Source organism: Chenopodium quinoa, unplaced genomic scaffold, assembly GCF_001683475.1.
Source record: "Chenopodium quinoa cultivar QQ74 unplaced genomic scaffold, ASM168347v1, whole genome shotgun sequence".
Taxonomy (NCBI): Eukaryota; Viridiplantae; Streptophyta; class Magnoliopsida; order Caryophyllales; family Amaranthaceae; genus Chenopodium; species Chenopodium quinoa.
Window position 1 is genome coordinate 6,562,324 of NW_018743292.1, and position 17,290 is coordinate 6,579,613.

The 17,290-nt window shown below is 35.8% G+C and overlaps 2 protein-coding genes across 3 annotated transcripts; one reads left to right on the forward strand and one right to left on the reverse strand.

Annotated features, from left to right (window-relative positions):
• The first annotated feature begins 5,253 nt into the window (after positions 1–5,253).
• Positions 5,254–9,057, forward strand: LOC110736705 (7-deoxyloganetic acid glucosyltransferase-like). 2 transcript variants are annotated; one of them, XM_021917006.1, is made up of 3 exons: positions 5,254–6,012; positions 7,713–8,693; positions 8,817–9,057. In XM_021917006.1, exons 1-2 carry the CDS (start codon positions 5,478–5,480, stop codon positions 8,681–8,683), a joined length of 1,506 nt encoding a protein of 501 aa, XP_021772698.1. In that variant the 5' UTR covers positions 5,254–5,477; the 3' UTR covers positions 8,684–8,693; positions 8,817–9,057. The 2 variants fall into 2 exon arrangements, with proteins under 2 accessions (XP_021772698.1, XP_021772697.1); XM_021917005.1 differs by having other exon boundaries at positions 5,255–6,012; positions 7,713–9,057.
• Positions 9,058–10,132: 1,075 nt separating this feature from the next.
• Positions 10,133–12,785, reverse strand: LOC110735872 (putative pentatricopeptide repeat-containing protein At1g12700, mitochondrial). Its single transcript, XM_021916050.1, has 4 exons — positions 12,444–12,785; positions 11,921–12,253; positions 10,838–10,873; positions 10,133–10,612 (listed from the first exon to the last, which is right to left on the reverse strand). The coding sequence occupies exons 1-4, from the start codon at positions 12,783–12,785 to the stop codon at positions 10,133–10,135; spliced, it is 1,191 nt and encodes a 396-aa protein (XP_021771742.1).
• Between the last annotated feature and the right edge of the window lie 4,505 nt (positions 12,786–17,290).

Consider the following 17,290-nt stretch of genomic DNA (forward strand, 5'->3'; position numbering starts at 1 on the left):
CCCTAGGATTATTGGATTTTCAAAACCATTATGACTGTACCATATACAAATATTCTTTCACGAACCATTTCGAGAAAGCGTTTTTTGAAATCCATTTACCAAATCTCATAAGGTAGAAATCACTCAAATATCTTTAATAGATCTTGGTAACATAACTAATGTAAAGGCTTCATCATAATCATACTATGAATTCGTTGAATCCTTTAATAAGTCGTTGCTTTGGTTAGAAAACATTTTTCTTTCTTGTCCGTTTTGCTTATAATGGGTCTTACCCAATTAGGCAAATTAATCAAGTGTCATACACTAGCTTACAGACTTAGAATTTATTTCAGATTTCCATGGTTTTTAAACCACTTGGAGTTATTTTGCAAAATCATTATGTTTCAAAATCAACATTTTAGAAACTTATACAACAACTTTGTTTAATTTTCAATGAGAAACGACAATAGAGGGTGTGCACTTGGAATGTGCTACCTTCGACACATGGTTATTATTCCCATTACGTTTAATGAGACCACGCGTTGTCATTTATAACATGAAGTGAATCATGCTCATATTGCTGCTTTTATTCGATTACTTCTCGAATTTCTTCGAGATTCTCGAACTAGCTTTTCTTGAACGCCTTTGAGGCTCTCGAACTCTTTCGAGATTCATATACTCCCACTTGCCTTTTTGAAGAGTCACATTGGCATGGGGTGAACCAACCATGGTTTGAACCATGTTTGTTTGTTGCTTTTTTCAAAACTCTTTCAATATTTACACTACTCCCACTTGACCTTTTGGAAATGACATCCTTTCTAGAAGGGCATCTACTTGAGCAACAAACATTTTGTGCTAAGTATAACTTGTGTAGTAGTACCCCGTGCTCTGTATAGGAATCGTACATGCATTAAACGATTTAATTACAACTTTTATTCCTTGCTTTGTAGTAAGACTTGATAAGAACTTTTCTTATCCATATCACATATGAAGCCTTTGCTACATTATTGTCCTCTATTCTTTTACACTTTATATTTTCACTTTGTAAAAGGTTTTAGAAAATTTAAATCCTAACTAGTTGAGATAATGTAAAACAGATTAGATATAAAATTTAATAAAATAAGTATGAACTACTCTGTATATATTAGTCCCAATAAGCTCACATAAACGAATTTCAAGTGAAATTAGCAAGATTAAAATTGGTGGATTCAAATCTTTACATACAGTGTAATAACTCTCTCACTGTTAAGCTCTATAGTAGTGTATAGTTATTGGGCCTATGTGTTGAGCCCTATAGATTGTATAAATATACTTGTTAATACTCTAATAGAAACACAACACTATTCTCTCTAATCTTAACATGGTATCGGAGCCCTAAACACTCTAAAATTATGATTTTTTTTCTCTAAACACTGCTTGATTCTCTAACAGTGGCGGAAGATGGAAAGCTTGACTTCTCGTCTCCCTTTTACCTCAGCGCCGGTGATCAACCAGGAAATACGATCACTCATGTGATCTAGGGCCATTACTCTATCCTTAAAATCTAGAAGAAAATTCAGTTTCGTGGATGGAACAATCTTGAAACCTTCTGAACAGAGGAAGCTCCTTGACTGGGATACGGGGAACTCCATGATTGTTTCATGGATTTTATTACGAGCCATCGATCCTAAGGTTGCGGCATCCATACCCTACTTTGAGGAGGCCAAGAAACTTGGGATTATTTGGAGAAGCGATTTTGTGAGGCTAGTGGTCCTCGTCTCCAACAATTGCGGACTGCCATCACCAACTGCAAGCAAACCAAGGCGATGACAGTGGAGGAATACTATACTACTTTGATGGGGTATTTTGACGATCTTCTTCGTCTCAGACCTCCCCATGGTTGTGAATGCGGCTTATGCACATGTAATGTCGCTGAGAAGTATGAGTTGTATAGAGAGGAGGAGCAATTGCATCAATTCTTGATCGGAATTGATGACGATAAGTATGCTGTGGTGCGCACTAATCTACTCTCGCAGCAGCCTCCACCCACCCTTGATCGGAATTACATGAAAGCTAGTTTACTCTGACGCATTGCAACTTTGCAAGAGCTATACAAGTCCATATAATGATATAAGTAGATAAGCTAGTCTTTGGTAAGTGGTTTTTTTTTTCTTTTTTTTTTCTTTGGTAGGTAGTTGCCTTATTTTATCATTAAGACATTAAGGGCCTTGAGTCTGTTTGTCTGGCTCACATTAAACCGAAAAAAAAAAAAAAAAAAAAAAACGGTGCGACAAACTATGAAGTAGCGCCTTTTAAAAAAATATTTTTCTGTCAAGTAATTGTTACAGAGTACTACGCAATATTTCACATATAAAATGATACTTCATTTTATACCTTACCTTAATGTATATTTGCAAGCAAGAGTAGACCTACATGTCTGCCATGGAACCCGACCCGGTTTTGTGGGTGTTGAACAAAATTTTTTGACCCGTAACTCAATTTAACCCAAACTCATTTACCTTGTAAATTTGTGCGTCAAACCCGATCCGAACTCGAACCCGACCTGCCGACCTGTTTTTTATGATTTTTTTCTAAAAATTACATTTATTTGAAAATTAATATCTAGTTTAACTGTTGCTCAGATCCACACTAACAACCTCCTATACCCAATTATTAACCCACACCAATAGCTCTGCATAACTTACATCACCGTCATGCCACATTGGTCTTGCCACTTTTTCATTTTATAATGTTTGAAAGTTTTTTTTTTTTTTTTAAATTTAATTATCATTTTATATTAGTTAGAAATTAGTAGGTTTTGGTGACTATTTAAATTATATCGTAGGCAACTAGGCATGTAATGGCTAAAAATAATATTGGTGAGAATTTTCGATAAAAAAATTGAAAAAAAAAATAGAAAAGTAAACTTGAAAAAAAAATAGCCAAAAATAAATTAGATAAAAACTTGTTCTAAACCCGTTAGGTTGACCCGAACCCAAAACTTTGGATTAGGATTGAGTTTTTATCAACCATAACCCGACCCAAAATAACCGTGACCTGGAGTGACCCAACCCGATCTCAATCCGACCGACTCGATTGACAGGTCTACATGGAACTCAAGAATAAAGATTACTCTGTATTACGAAATATCTTATACTGTACTACTGTATAGGGGTGTACAAAAATTGGCCCGGACCTGAAACCGGACCTGAACCGACCTGAACCGGACCGGACCTGACCCGGACCTGTTGATTCAGGTCCGGTCCCGGTTCTTAAAAATCCAGGTTCCCGATCCCGGTCCGGACCCGGTCCAAACCCGGGGTTTTCAGGTCCGGACCTGAAACCCGGGAAAATCGTAATTAAAAAAAAAAAAAAGAAGAAAACCAAACTCTGAAAAATTGAAACTGTGTTTTCGTGGACTTATTTGTATTTTCGGTGGACTCATTTGTATTTTTGGTGTTTGAGAATCGGGACTTTATAGACTTTATGTAGTTTTGTAATTGATAATTTTGGTTTGTATGTAATTATTAAATTGTGCAACAGGTCTAAAAATCACAAAACAGGTCCATATGCAGGTCCAACAGGTTTTGTATTAAAAAAAAAAACGAAAAAGACACAAAACAGGTCCATTCAGGTCCAAACCCGGACCGGACCTGATTTTTCAGGTCTGGCCCGGAACCGGACCTGTTAATTCAGGTCCGGTCCCCGGTCCTCATAATTACCCAATTCAGGTCCCCGGTCCAAACAGGTCCGGTCCGGTTTTGGACCGGTGTACACCCCTACTACTGTAGTACTCCACTATACTACACGTTTGTACCTATCATTTTCTAGTGATGCACAACAAGACCATTAAAAGTTGTCATTATTAGATTTTCGTACATTTACAACACCTCCATCAACTTAATCAGTACTGAGAATTCCAACCCCAAAATCTGAAGCAAAAATGGAGCACGAATTTTCTCCAACACCTCATGTGGTCATCTTTCCATTACCATTACAAGGCCATGTAACCCCTATGCTACAATTAGCCGAACTTCTTTGTCTTGCTGATGTTCAGGTGACTTTCCTGAATACAAACCACAATCACCAACTTCTGACCCAAAACAACAACATTGAGCTCGTTTTTCCCGGTACCCGGGTTTCACGTTCAAGACGATATCAGGTTGGCCGCCCCAAAACCACTCTCGGGCACAGGCTAATGTTATGGACCTCTTGAATGCAGTGAATGAGGGGGTGGCACCGAGTGCTAAACCCCTTTTGAGAGAGCTTCTGTTTGGATCAACAGAAACAGCTAAGGTTACATGTTTCATCATAGATGGGTGGTTGAGCTTTGCTTATGATCTAGCAAACGAAGCTGAGGTGCCAGTTATTGCATTCAGGTGTTCCAGTGCATGTTGTAATTGGACTTATTTCTGTATTCCGCAGCTCATTCAAGCAGGAGAAGTACCTTTCAAAGGTATATATGCATATCTATGTTTTTCACTTTTAAGAGCTTTCAGTGTTACAAATACATATACCAATTATAATATGAACAAAATGTACATGATTTTGTATGATAATGGTAAGGGTCAAGGACAGGGAAGGGAACGGATGAAAGGAGTGAGCAAGCAATTACCTTTAAGATCTCCTTCTAACAATTTAAAGAATGCTGTACTAAGCATAATAAATGAAAGGAAAATAATTAATATTCTCCGATTTGCTTCCCTTCCCTTTCACCAGTCTATGCGCATAAACATAATTTATTTCATGCATAGACACAAACATGAAATAAATTATGTTTATGCGCAAAAATCATCATTACTCGTGTACAGGTTGAGTAACTAAAAACTCAGGAAGTACAATACATTAAGCTGGGAAAATTAAGAACTTCCTCAAATAAAATACAGTAATAAACTGTAATTATGAAATGGTATTCAAATCCAATAATGTCTAGACGCTTATCAAGCGCTAAGCAGAATAAAGAAAAAGAGCAGTCTTGATGGTGACAAAGATTCAGTCTAACAAAGCCTTAAAAGGGTCTCCATCTTTATCTAAATAAATGCTTCTACAAGCTTCCCTTCTATACACTTCCCCCTAACAAACTTATAAACTAATTAACTAAACAGAATTTTATTTAAATGTAATTAACCAAGCAAACATCTAATTATCAGCAGTAAATGGATATTTGTCGTGGCCTTGCAATTTGCAGCTGTAAAAAAATAATCACTTATATAAATTAGTTTATAATTTATAAACTAATACAATAAGCAATAAGACAATAACTAGTATAAGACAATAAGCAATACGTTCACTAGTATAAGACAATAAGCAATACGTTCATTTATTTTATTTTTTTAAAAGTTGTAAAACAGCTAATAACGTTAATATTAATTTAATACCCAACCTAACATTATTAATGATGTACCCAATTCGACCTCATCAAACCCGACCTGAGTACTTGAATTGATACCTCTAGCCAATACTTATAGTGCTTGCATCAGTTTCTCAGCTATACCTCAGAATTCCAAGCCCAAATTCTGATGGCAAAAATGGAGCACCAATCTTCTCCTACACCTCATGTGCTCATCTTTCCACTACCTGTACAAGGCCATGTAACCCCTATGCTACACCTTGCTGAACTTCTTTGTCTTGCTCATCTTCAGGTGACTTTCCTGAATACAAACCACAACCACCAACTTCTCACCCAAAACACCAACATTGAAGCTCGTTTTTCCCGCTACCTGGGTTTCACGTTTAAGACGATACCTGATGATTGGCCGCCCCAAAACCGACCTCGGCCACAGGCTAGTAATGTCAATATCATGAAAATCTTGAAGGCGATGGTTGAGGGGATGGCACCAAGGGCTGAACCCCTTATAAGAGAGCTTCTGTTTGGAACAACAGAAACAGATAAGGTTACCTGTTTCATCATAGATGGGTGGTTGAGCTTTGCTTATGATCTAGCAAAAGAAGCTGAGGTACCAGTTATTGCATTCAGGTGTTCCAGTGCATGTGGTAATTGGTCTTATTTCTGTATTCCACAGCTCATTGAAGCAGGAGAAGTGCCTTTCAAAGGTATATATGCATATCTATATTCTTGACTTTTTAGAGCTTTTAGTGTTATAAATATTCAATCTTATCTATACCAATGCAACTAGACCTGGAAAATGGGTCATTCGGGTCGGGTCTGGATCGGGTCGCTTTCGAGTCGGTCATTTCGGGTCAGCTAACATTCGGGTCAGGTATGAGTCGGGTCGGGCTTCGGGTCAACTTCAGTCGGGTATGTTCAGGTTGGGTCAATTTCGGCTCAAATATGTTTGGGTCATATTCGGGTCAGGTCAAAATCTGGTCGGGTTGTCAAGCTCAAATGAATAATTTTATACGGAGTATATATTTTGTTATTGTTATAATATAAACTATCAATGCAGTTTATGAGCTTACCTACGGTAGAAGATGAACAATTTGAGTTACTTTTGGTACAAGACATTTTAAGTTCAATTATAAGGTAATTTTAGCTCAGGACTTTTCGGGTATCGGGTCTGTTTGGGTCAATTTTGGGTATCGGGTCTGTTCGGGTTAAATACTTCGGGTCAATATTGGGTCGGGTCAACTTCGGGTCAGGTCAGGATCGAGTCAACTCTATTTTCGAGTCCGGTATGGGTCAGGTCGGGTCAATTTCAGGTCATGGGTCGGGTCATCGGATTTGGGTCAAAATTGCCAGGTCTAAATGCAACTATAATCATGAACACATTTACACTTGATTTAGGATGATAATGGTAAGGGTGAAGGCCAGGGCAAGTGAGTAGAGGTGAGCACGGATTGGATATCCGATCCAAAAATCCAGAAATTTGATATAAGGGGTGGCAGGAATGAGCAGGCAATTCCCTTAAAAATGTATCCTCTGTCCTTTCAAATCCCTTCTAAATACGTCCCATTAGTTTATTAAGCCAAATAATACAGGAATAAGAAGTTTCACATAAGAATCAGATGATTTGTTTGGTGCCTTAACAGACTTTTAACTACGGAGTACTAATTAAGGTGATAATAAGCCAGCAATTAACCAGAAGAGCTCACAAGAGAAGCACACTAAGAAAGGCAAGAAGCACAATTCACAAGGTAAATAAAGCTCACAAGCTCGGGTTTAAGCCTTGAGTAAATGAGCTTTGCCAAACATAATCAACACCTTATAATACCATACACAAGACTGACAAGAGTGTTCAGGTGTTCAATAGTGATTGTATCACATTATATAGGTTCAATTCGGTTTAAATGAAATGCTGCAACTATGTCTTGACAGGCAGATATGTATGCATTAATACTGACAGGAAACAAGTATGCTTATGTGCAGAAGCTTCATTACTCAGGTATTGGTAATTACTCTTGGTTATTAATTTATTATGAAAAAACTCAGGAATCAGAATACCAACATGTATAAGCTATGTGGCTAGCTGGGAAACTTACAAACTTCCTGAACAAAATACAGTAACAAACTTAAAGTATGAAATGTTATTCATATCCAATAATTTCGAGTCACCTATTGTTAAGCAGAAATGCAGAATAAGAAAAAGAGCGGAGTTTAAATCAGTACAATGAAGCCATGAAAGGGTCACCATTCTAGAAGAACTAAAACTAAGACACCAAACATAAAGAAGATCAGGTTTTAGCATGATAGAGAGTTGGAATTTCGTCATAAAGCACAACCATATATTACCAGGTTTTTAATTTTGTAAAATTATCTGCTGGTAACTCCTGCCTTTGTTTTCTTTCCATGACAGAGAATGAAGAAATGGATCGGATAGTATGTAATGTACTAGGGATGGAAAGCTTTCTTCGCTACCGTGATCTTCCCAGCTTCTGCCGAGGCAAAGACAAGTCCTCCTGTGACGATCTTAGACAATATTTTATGAGAGAGGTACAACAAACCAAGCAGGCCCAGTTTCTCATTCTCAATACATTTGAGGACTTGGAGGGTCCAATTCTGTCTCAAATCCGATCACAATGCTCACAGGTTTACCCCATCGGACCACTACATGCACACCTAAAATATAGACTTGGCAAGGAGGAAACACCACTGTCCAACAATTCATCTAGTAGCCTGTGGGAAGTGGATAAAAGTTGCACATCATGGTTGGACCTTAAGCCGGACAAGTCTGTCATCTACGTAAGCTTTGGCAGCACAACTACCTTCACAGCTGACCAACTCATGGAACTTTGGGCTGGTCTAGTGCAGAGTAAGAAGTACTTCCTGTGGGTAGTAAGGCCTAACATCATCGCAAGTAGCCTAGATGGTCCAATTCCAGAAGACCTTTTGGAGGGAACCAAGAAGAGAGGATACAAGGTGAAATGGGCCCCACAAGATGAGGTCTTAGCTCACCGAGCCATTGGCGGGTTTTTGACCCACAGTGGGTGGAACTCAACTCTAGAGAGCATAATAGCAGGGGTGCCAATGCTTTGTTGGCCTTACTTTTCTGATCAGCAAGTGAACAGCAGGTTTGTCAGTCAAGTCTGGGGAATTGGCTTAGATATGAAGGATACATGTGATAGATCAATAGTGGAGAAGATGATCAATGAGGTAATGGACGAGAAGAAGGAAGAACTGTGCAGATCAATGGATAATATATCACAAGCAGCGAAGAGAAGTATTGCTGAAGGCGGGTCCTCATATTCTAATCTTAACCATTTAATTGACGAAATACAAGCCATGTCCAAGAAAGGGGGACTTAAGAGTTCATCCTCACATCAATGAAGGCAAAAAGGTGAGCAACTAACTAGTATTCAAAAAAGCAGTGTAGCTAACGCTTTCCTACAAGTGAGTGAGACCGGGGCGGGCTCACCAACGTTAAAGTTTAAGCTTTTAATGAATTTCCTTCCTTGATCAGGGAATAAGGAGTTTGTTATTTCTCAAAAAGCAGAGGAAGTCTTAAACATGTGCCTCAGAAAAGACATTGTTCTTTAGTTGAGTTTGTTAGTAGCAATTCATTTTACAAGAAATAGGACATTTCTATGTTAATAATAAGCCTTGTCATTCAAATAATGTGCCAGGTGAGAATATAGGCTAAAGGCCTGAAGCATTTTCTACAAGAATTATTTACTAAGTATAAAATATACTATGTCAAAAGATGAAGCGGCATCTGGATACAGATAAAAAAAAATCGTTTTCTTCTATGATTTCTGCATCTTAGAGTTTAAGAGAAGCATCTAAATTGGTGTCGGAAGTGATCTATTTTCCTCAAAATACATTTAGCTTTAGATATACTTACCATACCAATAATTAAAACCTGAAGTGTCTGGATGCAGACAAGATATAGTTTTACTTCTACGATTTCTGCATCTAAGTTGATAAGAAGCATCTAAATCTGAGTCAAGAAACATCTCAGAGCAGCAGCAAATTGCTTCTCCAAATCTTCTTCTTCGTAGTGCCTTTTCTTCATCTTAAGTTTCTCTTCATGGATTTTCATTACCTGTTCTCTCTCAGAGGCACATGTATCAACCTTAGGCCATAACCCTTTACTTTTCATCTTTAGGTAACTTGGAGTCTGCTGGCGGCCAAACCTTTCTTCCTTATTCAATGATTTCTCACTCAATCTCCTGACAGACTCTCCAAATGATCTAGACACCAGTTCATTGACGTCGAATTCTGACGCCTCCTCATCATCATCATTAATATCAAAAGAATTAGTTTCTGATATCCATTTCCAGCCCACCATTCTTCACCCCAATTTTGCATGAAGTAGCCCCAGAAACAGGATTTGAACAGCCAGGCACATCCCTTCTCCAGTATATAACCCAGCAGCACCATAAGAAAAAGTATTCTTATTTACATAAATGTATGAAGGATTGCAATATGCTTCTTTCTTACCAACATAACAAACAGCTTCAGTCTGAGGACAAACTTCATGGCATATATTCCACAAGTGCTTCAGTTGTGGATAAGAAAGACATGTGCAACTTTAATAAGTTAAACTTAAAGAAAAATTAACGCAAATAATTTTAGACATAAATGAAGCATCAAACTTTAGAAAATTCACAACACAACAGCTTTTCAATTATGCTACCAATTACCTTCAGGTTCTTCTGAAGGACAAAATTGGTGTGGTACTACCATCATTCGTTTTACAAAAATACAAACAGATACTCCGTAGATACAACACTTGGAAGAGCACTATAAAAGCTTTGCATACATCTTAACTGCAACTTAACTGATAAACTTCTGAAGCAGGTCCTTCTTCGAGTCACTTAAATTTTCAGATGACAAGAGCCCAACAAATAATGAGAAAGTGGCTGCATCAGCTTTAAATCCCTTGCCAACCATTATATCACGATAGTATAATGCATTAGATAAGTCGTTACCGAGAATAAAACCTCTGATGATTGTATTATAGGTTCGATCATTAGGGGGGCAACCATCTTCCTCCATTATCCTCAACACTTGAGCAACTTCACTCATGAGCCCTTTCTTGCAGAAGCCTTTGACCATTATATTGTATGTTTTAACATCAGGTTGCAGGCCGTTAATTAAGGTATTAAAGATGACACGATCAAGGGGAAATCCAAGCTTAAGTCTTTTAGCAAGGAGAGAGAAGCCAAAATCAACTCTGCCCAGATGACAGTAGCAATTGGCAAGAATACCAACAGAATGCATATTGGGTTTAATACCATATAGCACATTTGTAGTCTAATGCAATGAAAGCTTCACCTTTTCATTAAATAAGAATACTGATATAACAATTTACTATAGCATTGAATGGTATCTGTAATTCATCATCAATGTCTTTAAAACGATTTGCTAAGAAACTACGCCAATGTATACGAATTACAACTACGCATCATTGGTACAAACATGTAGACTACATTGATAGACGAAAATTCACATAAAAAGGGAGAGATCATTTGAATTCACCTGCTGCATGAAGCCTATAATTTCTGGAAGATCATGCTAAAAAGGATACATATAAACATTTATTATATGTTTAATAAATTTGCTTAAATCAAGCATATATAAATTTGCTTAAATCAAGCATTTAAATATGTGCAAGGAAGAATATATAAAAAAGGATACATATAAACATTTATTATTATCAGCAAAAAAGGTTGTAATAATTTTATTTTCTCCAGCAAACTTTTTTGTATAAATAGCAAGCACAAATTTCTAAAATAAATTGTGTACAACAAATATACATAACAATAAATATAAGTCTTTGATAACAACAACAACAACTATAACAGAATAATGTAATAAATCTCTAAAAATATTAGGAAAAAATAAATCTAATTTTATAAACTATAACCGATCTGTTTTTTTTTTTCTTTTTTTTTACAAAAATGTGAGATCAAATGTAATTGATGTATTAGTAGAACTATAAATTACAAGTGCACCAAAAATAGATAATAGTTAGAGGAGATTGAATAATATAAAAAGTATATGGTTCCTTTAACATATAATCTGATTAGTAAGCTTAAATTCTGCTGTGATAATTATTAGCTTAGAATTTGTGAATGCAAGTCATCAATTTTTGTGTTAGACAAATAGACTAAATGAACTGAAAAAAAAAAGAAGAATATACCTCTAAAGAGAATGGAATAACATAGAATGAAGTAATGAAGAATAAAGAAGGAGGAAGTGGGTAGTTATAGCTAAATCATAGGTGTTAAAGCTGACCTAATTTTTTTTCACCTGGGTACTGTTCAAAGCAGTAAAGATACTATTCTTTACTCTAATTTTCGTACATCTAGAAGGTGCCATGGACTAAGATTGTGAGAAGATATTCTTATCTTATGCATTAATCTTAAAAGGGTAGTGTAGGGAATAATTTCAAGCTTTAATCCCACTAGCTTGAACCCCACTGTGATCATACACTAAAGTACGGTGGCGTCCAAAAGGGAAGAAGATAGAGCAAAAGAGTCGCCAACAAGTTTTAGGAACTTATTAGCCTATAATGTTATTAGCCTTGCAATATCCATTAATCATAGTGCTGAAACTTACAAGGTTAGGCTCACAACCATTTTCAGCCATGAGATGAAGTAGGTTCTCTGCATCTTCCATCTGACCACGCAAACAATAACCATCAAGTAATGCACTGTAAGTAATGATGTTTGGAGGCACACCTCTCTCAGTCATGTGCTTTATAAGGGACTGAGCTTGATCAACACAGCCATCTTTACAAAACATGTCAACCAGCATGCTGTAGGTCTTAACATTTGGTGCAATGTTGCTCTCTAACATCTCAGTCAACACACGCTGAGCCTCATCCCCAGAGCCAGAATTGTAGAGGCCTCGAACCAAGGAATTATAGGTGACAACATCGGGTTTAATGCCCTAAGATTTCATGGAGGAGAACAGGTCTAGGGCCTCTTGTAACAACCTGTCCTTGCAAAGACTATCGATGATAGTGCTGTATAAAACAATGTCAGGCTTAAAATGAGATCCAGATTGTATTTTCTTAAGAAAAGCGAGAGCAGACGCATTGTCGCCAATCCTACAAAGGCCTTTGACAATAGTATTATACATAATTAAGCTTGATAATTTTATTCAACAAAGAAGCAGCTTGGGGTAGCTTATCACAGTGAACATAGCCGTTAATTAAGGTATTAAAGATGACAGAATCAAGGGAATAACCAAGCTTAAGTCTTTTAGCAAGGAGAGAGAAGCCAAAATCAACTCTGCCCAAATGACAGTAGCAATTGGCAAGAATACCAACAGAATGCATATTGGGTTTAATACCATATAATTCAAGCTGCCTGAAGAGAGAGATAATGGTGGAATGTGGATTAAAGCGCTTCAATTTGACAATAGCAGTAAAAAGCTGATTAAAATAGATAACAGACGGAAGAGGGCGCAAATTAATCATTTGATTATATAGAAAAAGGGGGGATTTAAGATCGGAAAACCCTAAATTGGATTGTTCAGTAACTGAATTTAGAAACAATTGACGATCTTGGGAAGAAGAGAAAAGTCGAAAATGGGAAAGAAAAGAAGCGGAAAGAGACTTACCACCATTAAAGAAGGAAGAAGAAGCTTTGGAAGAAATCATCATCCTGAGGCCTGAGTTCTCACAACTTTGGTGCTGCTTTAACAAAGTGTGTTGTAAAAGGGTTTGTGACCTTTTCACTAGCCTCTTTTTCCTTTCTACTGTAGGAAAATAGAAAATTACCTTTGCAGATTTTTTTTTTTGTAACTCATTAATTTTTTATTTTTATTTTCAAAAAATATAAACTTCTATCTAAAATAGTCTACTTTCAATTATTTTAATATGACATGAGCATGTGTATTATACATGATTTTCATAAAATTACTAGATTCTTTATAAGGGTTGTTCTTATGATGCACTATGTTGATGGGGTTTTTTTTTTTTTCTTTTTTTTTTTTTTTTTTTTGTGGTGTGATTATAATTAATTAATTGATAAGACATGAGATAGGATGATTGCACATAAATGTCGCATACATTTTCTGTATTACTATTTTCTTTATTACCATGGCATGTTATAAAACTAGGTTAACAACCTTTGCAATGCACGTTTATAATCCCAACTTTCACCAATTTATTTATATTAATCCCAACTTTGGATTATTCCTCAATAATCCCAACTTTAAGGTGGGTTATCATTCTTCATACCCAAACCGGTCAACAAAAGTCAACAACCTTCTATTATAGGTTGTTGGACACGTGTCACCACGTGAGTGGTCCAATTTTATTTTATTTTTTTTTAATTGAACGAAATTCTTTTTTTGTAATTTTTTTTTTACTGAACCAAATTTCTTTTTTTATTTTTTTTTTAAAAAAGAAAAAAATAGAAAAAAAATTTAAAATAAGAAAAAGGAGTTTGTTTTGTTTTTTTCTTAATTTATTTAATTTAATTTATTTATTTTAATTTTTTGACGTAATTAACATATGACATGTGTCGCACGTGAGTGGTCCATATTTTTTTTACTGAATCAATTTTTTTTAAAAGAAAGAAAAAAACAGAAAAAATTCCCTTTTTTTCCTTTCTCTTGATTTTTTTGATTTTATTTTTATTTTATTTTATTTATTTTAATTTATTTTTTAAAAAAGAAGAAAAACAGAAATTCCTTTTATTTTTTTTCCTTTCTCTTGATTTTTTTATTTTATTTTGATTTTATTTTATTTTATTTTATTTATTTTAATTTACTTTTTTAAAAAGAAATAAATAGAAAAAAAAATTAAAAAAAAAAGAAAAAAAAGAAAAAGATTTTTTTTGTTTTTTCTTAATTTATTTGATTTTATTTATTAATTTTAATTTTTTGAAGCAATTAACATGTGACACGTGTCAAATAATTTTTTTAAAATATTTTTTACCCATTCATAGATTACCGGTTTTTGGGATTGAAGAATGATAACCCACCTTAAAGTTGGGATTATTGAGGAATAATCCAAATTTGGGATTAATAAAAATAAATTGGTGAAAGTTGGGATTAAAAAACAGAATTAATCCTAAAAAAAATCAGAAATTAAGAATTTAAAAAAACAGTCAGCGTTTTTAGTGTAATTTTTTTTTTAATTTTATTTTAAAATCAAAAATTACGAAATTGAAAAAAAAAAAGTCAACAGGTAAAACGCTGTCTCAAACTACGTTTTACTCATTGAATTATTTTTTTTTTACAAAAACCAGGGTATAAAACGTTGTCCAAGACTGAAACTGATCGTCATGAAGCAGTCTACTGAAGGATCCCATCCCATATTGAGTTGATGGAATGTCTTGTGAGGGCATTCGGAAGGACTCTGTGTATCCGGAAATATATGTAGCTTGTTGATCTGGCCGAGTACTTTGTTGAGTACATGTAGGCACTATTTCTACATATATCTCCTGTGGATAACCCCTCATTAAAACAGCGCTCCTCAAAGCTTTCAAATGTCTATCGTGAGAACAAGTTAACACTTGAACCGCATTATTAGTCTCAAACCTCATTTGAATGTTAAGTTGTACATTCATTGGGTTTAAGCCAACAATGCTATGAACCTCGTTCATCATATCGTTGAAAGTCATGTCCGGTCCAAGTGGCAATGGTTCCATATTTCCACCACTATACTGGACATTCGGTTCATCAGACACAAATTCACCCCCCCCCCCCACCGGCATAACAAAGCTGCGTTTTGTGCAACCATATTCTACATAACAACCAAAAACACATCTTAATTGCAATGTTCAGCAATTCGCACTATAACAACCTAGATATTCACATTATAACCAACATATTCACACTATAAACATAATTAACCAACATTGTTCCAATTCACATAACAACCAAAACAAAGTACACAACCAACAATTCACACTATAACAACCAACATATTCTACATAACATATTTTCCATAATTAAACAACAATGTAGGCTACTTTATAAAATTAGAACAACAATTTCATCAACATTATCAACAAATTTCATCAACATTTTCAACAATTTTATCAAAAATTTCCACAATTTCATCAAAAACTTTCATGCTAAACTAACATCAATTTAGGGCTTTCATACTAAACTATTATCAAATTACAACAAACTAACTTAGAATTATCAATTTACATCAAACTAACTTAGAATAATCAACACATTATCAAATTAAAACAATGTAGTATATAATTATCAAACTATCCAAGGTTTTTAGATTTTAAAAACCAATGAGTGAGAAGTACCAACAATGTGATTAAAAGGAAGAGGAGAGGCGCGGCGGCAGCAGGCGGCGACGGCAGTAGGCGGCGGCGACGACAGCTTGGGATTGACCGTTGATGAAGAGTGTGAGAGAGAGTTTGAGTTTTGATGATGAGAGTGAATAATATGTTTCGCGATTTTTTTTTTCAATATAACAGGGATAAATGCTGCCTCAAGCAGGGTTTTTGTAGTATTAATGAAACACTGACTGAGGCAGCGTTTTTGGTATTTTCAGTTATTTTTTCTATCTACTTTGTATTTCATAAAATACGAAATTTAAAAAAAATAAAAAAAAATAAAGGGGTAACCGAGTCAGCGTTTTACCTCAAAAGCTTAGTTTGGTAAATAGTTTGGCCAGGTGTCTAGTTTGGTAAATAGTTTATGTGTTAAGCTCAATTTGGTAAAAAATCCAGAAAATTAAGAATTTGCAATTTACTTGTTTAGTAGCGGGCCTCTCAATGTCAACTGCGAGTAAATGTTTTATTATTAAGGGTTTTTTTAGAGGTGGTAAAAAATCGGGCCGGGCTAGGTTTTAACATAATTTCTCATGCCCAAATCCGTAAAAAATAGCGGGCTTTTCGGGCTTTTTTGGGTCGGTTAGGATATTTAACTAAAGATGTTTTTTTTAGGCTTGGCCAAACCCGCTCTATTTTTGGGTCGGATCGGGCCAGGCCAATGTTGATCACCTCTAGGGTTTTTCTATATAGTAACCCTCTAACTTTTCGTTTTCCCCGATGTGCCCCTCCTTTTTGAGAAATTCAACTATAACCCCAAAATACAATTACTTTCTATACGGTAACCTTGTCGTTATCTCGCTGTTAACAAATTCTGTTAGTGGGGCCCACTCTCCACTTAATAATATTTTTTATCGATTTGCGTGTTGGAATTTGTTCCGTTGAAGGTTTTGGGGGCTATTTGACCCTTAAGAATCCAAATTGAGCTCAAATTTTGGAAAAAAAAAAACACGTAAACGCCTTTTTTTGCGTATTAAAAAATGTCTCGCAGGCCGTGCCTCCATTTCCACTAGGCAAGCCTACGGCACGACCCACGTGTCGGGCGTGCCGTGCCGGGCCAGCCCACGTGCCTGACACGTTTAAGCTTCGACTTTGTTCTTTTTTTTTAAAAAAAAATGAATATATTTTTTAAAAAAATAAATTAAGTTTAGTATACATACATACATATATATATATATGTATATATATAAACAGGGCGTGTCTGGTGGGGGGCGGGCTCGTGCCGTGCCGTGCTGGAAAATTGCAACTGCTGTCCGTGGCACGGTACGCCAAGCGACCACCATGCCAGGTCGGGCCAGCTGACGGGTCGTGCCGTCCGCAGGCCAACCCGACCCGTGCCCACCTTTACCTTAGAAGCATAAGAATGCTTTTGGGCTTCTCAAGGATTTGGGCCACTTGATACCCAACATGAAATCTCCAACACTTTCTCGAAATACGCTTTTAATGGTAAATTGGTGAAGCATTTGTGCCTTTCCCACTGCAATTGCCAATGGTATCCTAGATCATAATAGTTTGCGAATGAAATCATATAATGTCGGAGGAGACGAAACCTCTTGATTCTTAATACCTGAAAGAGTGGATACTTAAATTAATTCATCAAAAAAAAAAATATTAATTCATTATACGATAACAATACAAATATACAATCACACTTACAGCATAAACTGATAAATTT